The 7,306-nt window shown below is 42.8% G+C and overlaps 1 protein-coding gene across 3 annotated transcripts in view; it reads right to left on the bottom strand.

The window, feature by feature from the left end:
* Positions 1–6,125: 6,125 nt before the first annotated feature.
* DNAAF6 (dynein axonemal assembly factor 6) overlaps positions 6,126–7,306 on the bottom strand; it is a 43,936-nt gene continuing 42,755 nt past the window's right edge. For 2 of the 3 annotated variants that reach the window (XM_085851855.1, XM_085851856.1), the window contains exon 6: positions 6,126–6,509. In XM_085851855.1, the coding sequence (XP_085707981.1) occupies positions 6,380–6,509 (130 nt within the window). In that variant the 3' untranslated portion in view covers positions 6,126–6,379. The remainder of the gene's footprint in view (positions 6,510–7,306) is intronic. The other variant, XM_085851857.1, reaches the window with a different exon arrangement.

The following is a 7,306-nucleotide window of genomic DNA, read 5'->3' as shown; positions in this document are numbered from 1 at the left end:
TTTCCATCGAGGTTTCGATCGTTTCATCCCAAAACCTCTCCAAACAGCGGATCCACAACCCCAGTCGCAGGTCCACATCAGTCGATTACTCAACATCAATGGACCCACAACCTCAACGTAGTGTCGAAACTGAACAGTCAACACAGCAATGCTATATCCTTATTCAAACTTATTTCAATACGACTTTTATTTAAAGTATTTTGGCATATGAATAACTTTAATCATACACAACTTTATTTGATAACATATTAAGAGAAAAACACTTTACCTTGTAGACACTTCCATTACACAGCACCTCCATCTCACCATAGACTCAAACTGTCATTAATAACCGATTTTAACATGCTGCACTGCATATCTGAGCAACCAACAACTTACTTTTATGCTTATTTATAATGTATTTTATAAATAATATTAATTTGTTTATTTATTTATTTTATTTATTTATTTATTCCATTTATTTATTTTTTATAGATCCTCGTGGAGGATCTCTAAGTTGTTCTAATCTAAGTCTTACTCACGTTATTGTTCTTTATCTTATCTTCATCTTATGTTCTTCATCCTCTAATCTCTAAGTCTTACTCACGTTGTTGTTCTTCATCTTCTTCTTGTGGACTTTTTTGTTTCACAGCCTACAGTTTTCATCGAAACTTCCTGAAACTTGGCATATATATGCACAAATACCCTGCACAGACAGTAACCATCTCCGATTTTGAAAATTCCTTCTAGAAAAAAAGTTATGGCATCAAAATATCTCCGCTAATGGAAATCACCTAAAAAATTTTCTCCGAAACTCGGCAAGCTTTTTGAATTTTGTTTGCAGGAATCGAACAGGGCATTAGCAGAGATGAATTACCGCACATATGATACATCACTATGACGTCATATCAATTTTTATGACGTAATTCCTATTTTTTGACATTTTTTGTTTCACAACCCAGAGTTTTCATCGGATCTTCGTGAAACTTGCCATGTATATGCAGAAAGCCCACGCGCAGGCAGTAACCATCTCAGATTTTGGAAATTCTTCCTAGAAAAAAAGTTGACGTCATAATATCGCCGCTAATGGAAATCGCCTATACCATTATCTCCGAAATGAGGCAGGCTGTTTGAATTTTGTTTGCGGGAATCAAGCCAGGCATTAGCACAGATAATTTATTGCAAACCTGATACATCACAATGACGTCATATTCATTTTTATGATGTTATCATTTAGAGGATGAGGATCTTAGCTCATTTGAGCTTGTTATTCCAAATATATATATATATATATATATATATATATATATATATATATATATATATATATATATATATATTGTTGTGGGCCGGGGGTCGGTGGCGAGAACGACCGCAAGGTGGGGGAGGTTACGCCGTCTTCCACCAAACTTCCCTGGAATTGTAGGCTGTCGCTCTGGATAACTCAGTGAGCCGCGGGTCGCAGAACCGACCGTGGTCGCCAATATCTCGATCGCGTGGCGTAGGATTATTTGTCTAGAGCCAAAGTACCTAAGAATCCACGCAATCTTGTCTACCGGAGATCCACACCCTCGGAACGTCTGGCTGAACCGGATCACTCTGCCAGCTACGGTAGTGTATCAACTTCCACCTACCAACTCCGGCTCAGATTCAGTCGAGCGGGCCTGCCCAGGACGTTCCGGCTACGATGTACCGATTACCGGGGATGAAACCCCGTCTGGACTCAGACCCGGACCATGCTGGACCAAATAAAGACAGGACGGAAATGAGCTGGGAACATTTCTAATAATTTATTTACAGCAAATAAAAGATAAGAGAAGCGAAACTTAAAGTGAATATTCAATGCAAGTATTTACAATGGGCAAAAACACTTATGCAGTTCTACTTAAAGACGGGCACAACACACTCAGACACACACACAAATGAAAAGAAAACCCAAGGTGCTTTATTCGACCCACAAGTCGATGAGTGAGACGAGCTGGGGGTCAGAATTCGGCTTGTATCTGGTTGTCGGAGGGAAGGCATGCTCCGCGATAGGGCACCTGACAAAGGTCGTTGGTCCGATCCCCACTCGCACGTGGGAGGCTCATGGCGGAGTTCGGGCGGCGAATACTCAGGGTCCGCGGAGGGGGGTCAGAGTCACTCTGTCCTTCCTTGTAGAGGGCCAGAAAAAACCCCTTCGTAACGGCAACGTAGACCTTCTGTGACCACTCCTCGTAATCACCCCTCGTAACCACCTCTTCGTAACAGCAAAAACCCTTCATCCACAGAACTCCTCTTGCACTGAACTCCCCGCTGAGGACGGTGTTGGTAATTTTATGGACCTCCCTCTGCGGGGAGGGGCCTTGGTGAAACTGACGTCACTGTTTGCCATGATTGGACGGGGCTCCCATGGGTCCACCCTTTCTGGGCGGGTTTTCATCCATGCCCCGCCCCCCTCTCCATGCGTGCCCATACTCGTCAAAAAGAAGGTACAAAGTTTGTGGAAGCCGAGAAGGAACTGCCAGAGATTCTGCCCTGGACAGCGAGTCACCAGTTAGGCAAGTGAAGCACTTGTTCAGTGGTGTTGTCGGTTTGTTTGATGGTTTGTTGGATGGTTGGATTTAATAACCTAACTAAAAGAAATCGTAACGCACGTTTTTGATCCTCCCACTAGACAAAAGGAAGGGGAATCTGACTACACACATACTTAACGGAATAACTGACTTTTGGGACCTGAATGTTGAGTGCTCATGGTTTCCAGATCCGTAACAATATATACATATATACATATATATAAAACCAATAATATAAATTAAAGAATTTATCTCACTAAAATAATTGTCAATTTTCCATTTTGCCAGTGACGTCACATCTTGAAGCCATATTGATCAGAATGACATCTTTACATAGAGAAACAGTGCATGACCTCGAGCTCGGATTCCGATACTGATTCCACCGTCATTCGCGACTCCGAAGGTTCTCAGTGTGTTGAAGCTGATCAGTGGGATTTTGAAGAAACCATTGAGACAAAAATAATAATGGAAATGCTTTTGGGAGGATTATCGAGCCATTTCATTTTGAGCCTTGAGCGAGTGATTCAGACAAAGAAGGTGGAAGTGTTCGTGAAGATGAAAATGCCGGTCCCCTTTTCACTACAGATTGGAACGTTTTGTTTTCCGTTCATTTGAAGATTTATAAGGGATTTTGTATTAATTGATAAATCAGTTACATTACTCGAGCAGAAATACCCCATCATCTCGCGAAAGCATGGACACCGCCCAGGCACACTCGGACACTGCAGGCAAAATGGGTGATGAATGCTTTGTCCCACCGTCGTAGCACTGACCAGGTGTCTTGTTATGTATGTTACGGGATCATCCTGTTTCATACTTTACCAGGACGCCATTTGTGTCTATGGTCGTGTCGTATTCGTGTTGTGTTGCTGTGTCATGCCATGTCCGTGCTGTGTCATGCTGTGTTCATGCTGTGGTGGTGTCATGCTGTGTTTGTGCCGTACTTATGCAGTATTTGTGCCATATTTGTGCCGTGCTCATGCTGTGTAATACCATGTTCGTGCTGTGTCATGCTGTCATATTTGTGCTGTGTCGTATTTGTGTTGTATTCATGCTGTGTCACGTCATAATGTGCAGTGTTCTTGCCTTGGAGCAGTGTTTGTGTTGTGCCATGCCATATCCATGCCGTGTTCATGCTGTGTCATGCTGTCATGCCATATTCATGCCTTATTTATGCCATGTTTGTGCCGTCATGCCATGCTCGTGTTTTGTTGTGCTGTGTTTGTGCTGTATTTGCATGGTATTTGTACTATGTTGTGCCGTATTTGTGCTGTGGTGCTGTGTTAATGCTGTGCCGTGCCATGTCGAGGTCCTTCCCCAGTGGAGGAGTGAGTTGTGTTAGGGGAGAGAGGGGGTGTAGGATTTTGGTGGGTTTTGTAGGGGTGATGGTTGATTGTGGGGGATGGTGGGGGTGATGTTGATGGGGGATTGTTGAGGGGAGAGTGGTGCTGGGTGAGGAGGGTGAAGGGGGGTCCCTGAAAGTTTTAGCGTCCTCAGTAAAATCCTCTCGGAGAAGTAGATGATACATACATATACATACATACATACATACATACCTTCTCTCCACTACAAATAGAGGGTGGTTCATTTGATTTACAGATATTTATGTTGATAATTATTTTCAGCTGCTCTTGTGGCAACTTTCGGGCAATGGAAACCGGTTTTTGATTCACCGCTCAAATCATCCGTGTACATGTGCTGGTAGCTCGGTTGAGATGGTGTTTTGTCACAGTTTCTAAGCGACGAATGTTTCTTCCGATTAATCGTGGGGAAGGCATTCTCTCAATCATGGTGGATAATCACAAGATCTAGCCATCTCTGTTGTTTCATAAAGTGAACATTTTGTAGGGCCGATCCACGCTTATCTTTATTGATCACCATAGAACGCAGCATCAATCAGCATCGTACATAGCCATATAAGCGGCCTCTTCTTCACCACGATACTGCACCCTCTCACATGCCACGCCCTCGCATGCTAGATATCGATATATAGCTTGGTTCTTCAAAGTATGATGAAGACAATTTGTGTTATCCAGTGTTCATGTATATAATTCCATTGACATAAAGCTTTAAAGAGTTATAAAGGCGAATAAATAAATGAGTTCCGGGTTTCTTTGTATCTGTTCTAAATAAATTAGTTCTTTGTACTTGTTGTTTGTGTCCTTTATAACGTCCTTAAAAAAATATTAGGTTTCCTGTTTGGAATGATTTTCAATTCTGCTTTTCTGCCAGGCAGGCAGACAGAGTAAAAAAAATATCTCACTCCCCTCTGCGTATGTGCGGTTGGGAGGAATTCAAAGCCCAAGTACGGTAAAATGGCAGACTTGTCTTCCGATTTATGTTCCGATTCGTGTTCAAAATATAACATTCAATTTAAATATATTGCTCCTCGCTCATAAAATTATGATTTTAAACTGATAAGACAGACAGATGGATAGATGGACATGAACCAATTGCTTAACCTCGATTTTCGCTTCGTGTGTGCAGGGTAATAAACAGAAGTAAAACAATAGGGTAACAGCATGTGAGGCTTGGTGACGTGAGGAAACTTCATGGCTCAAAACGAGTCGGGGATTTAATCATTCTGCCAGAGCGGGTTGTAGTACACTTGGTTGTACTGGACACATTGCGTGGAATACATTAAGTGGTAGGTACTACATTCTGTGGTGCACACTGGAGCAACACCACCGGAATTGTCAGTGAGTGGTCGGCTAATTGGGGCAGGTACAGCAACAGAAGCATCAGCGGAACATCGTGACAAAGCAGAACCACTGGCGTTCCCACTTAAGGAGGGTATTAACCTGCATGGGAAGAATGGTCTCCCGAATGTGAACTCAATTCTAGAGATCTGAACGGCAGTTAGGTGATCGCAGAATGTATGATCTCGGTTCCTCACAACGTGACACAATAGTAGCTGGTTCCCAACTATCAGATCTCTGATTCTGAACAAGCACAGATTGGCCTGGATGCAGAGGTGGATATTCACGTGCACAGGCATGCTGATCATGGTAAAACTTCTGATATAGTTGAGGATTTTCAAGCTCATTATGGACAGTATTATAGGGGTCCAGGGTGTTCACAATACGGGGAGGTACAATAGATTTGAACTTCCTTCCTATGAGCAATCATGCTGGACTATCCAGTGTGTGACTGATTGGCATTGGACGCCACATGAGGAGGTAAAGTCTGCAGTCAGTACCTGCATGTTTACATTTCTTCAGAGTGTCCGATAGTTTCTATGTGATGCTCAATAAGACCGTTGGACCGGGCATACAGGGGGCTTAACATCACTACATCAAAATTCCATGCTTTTGCAAATGCTCAAAACTCAGCACTATCTAAATGTCCATCGTTATCATTCATGAGACAATCAGGTATGCCAAACTCAGAGAAAATACCCTGAAGACACTGAATAACAATACAGCTCGGCACGGATCAAGAAGTTGTTGTGCAACAGGAAACTTTGAATAGTAATCACACAAAATTGTCAGCAACAGAACGTGATCATGGAACGACGTTCCAGGTGAGCTAAAAACGAATCATCATCTCAGATTCTTATGACATCAAAGAATAGTTTTGCGTAATCATCGGTATAGGTGTTTTGGTTCCCCTTTAATCAGATTTTTGTCACTGCACGATACAGATATAGGAAATTTAAGCTTAATACAGCAAACATTTTATGGTTATTGTGTTGACAAACAGAGTAACAAACAGATAGACAGAATGCACAAGCATGGGCCTAAAAATCTGCAAAAAGGAACCACAAAGAGAAATATGAAAGCATGTATTGGGGTAATTACAACTTATACAGCCATCTTCCGTTTTTCAAAAAATTGTCAAAGGGTTCACGCGAAGTTGATGAAATCATAGACACGTTGCATAGGGAGTGTCACTTCTAATGTCTCTCCATCTGGCAGAAGATGGGCTCTGCCATCTTTGCTCTGCACTTTGTAGGGAAGGTGAAGCCCAAGCTTGCTAAACCAAAAAGAAAAATAAGGAAAGATAGCCATTAGAAGGCACGGCGGCATGCCACAGCGTGCAGTCAAGTGACATTTTCAAAGGAGAATCAACGAAACTAAGCTGAGATGACACACAAATTATATTCATACTACTTTGTCTTAGTGATCTCATGGTCATTTAGGAGCATGTACTGCACTTAAATCTGTACAAACAATCTGTACTGTACAAATAAATTGGATGTAATCTTACATGAATTACAAGGACATTAGTAGAGGATGAACAGATGAATTTGCTATTTGGATTTAAACATGGATTCCCTACATTATACGAGCCAGGAGTTGATATGCAAATGGTGCTGGAGAGCCTTCACATGACAGGTTGATAAGCGAATGGTGCTGGGGAGCCTTCACATGACGGGTTGATAAGCGAATGGTGCTGGGGAGCCTTCACATGACGGGTTGATAAGCGAATGGTGCTGGGGAGCCTTCACATGACGGGTTGATAAGCGAATGGTGCTGGAGAGCCTTCACATGACAGGTTGATATAATAAGCGAATGGTGCTGGGGAGCCAACGTGTGACGGGTTGATAAGCGAATGGTGCTGGGGAGCCTTCACATGACGGGTTGATAAGCGAATGGTGCTGGGGAACCTTCACATGACGGGTTGATAAGCGAATGGTGCTGGAGAGCCTTCACATGACAGGTTGATATAATAAGCGAATGGTGCTGGGGAGCCAACGTGTGACGGGTTGATAAGCGAATGGTGCTGGGGAGCCTTCACATGACAGGTTGATAAGCGAATAGTGCTGGGAG

This window comes from Eptatretus burgeri, chromosome 13 (assembly GCF_056783735.1).
Source record: "Eptatretus burgeri isolate ZD-2024b chromosome 13, Ebu_testis_v1, whole genome shotgun sequence".
Classification (NCBI taxonomy): Eukaryota; Metazoa; Chordata; class Myxini; order Myxiniformes; family Myxinidae; genus Eptatretus; species Eptatretus burgeri.
This window is presented reverse-complemented; position numbering and strand designations above follow the sequence as displayed.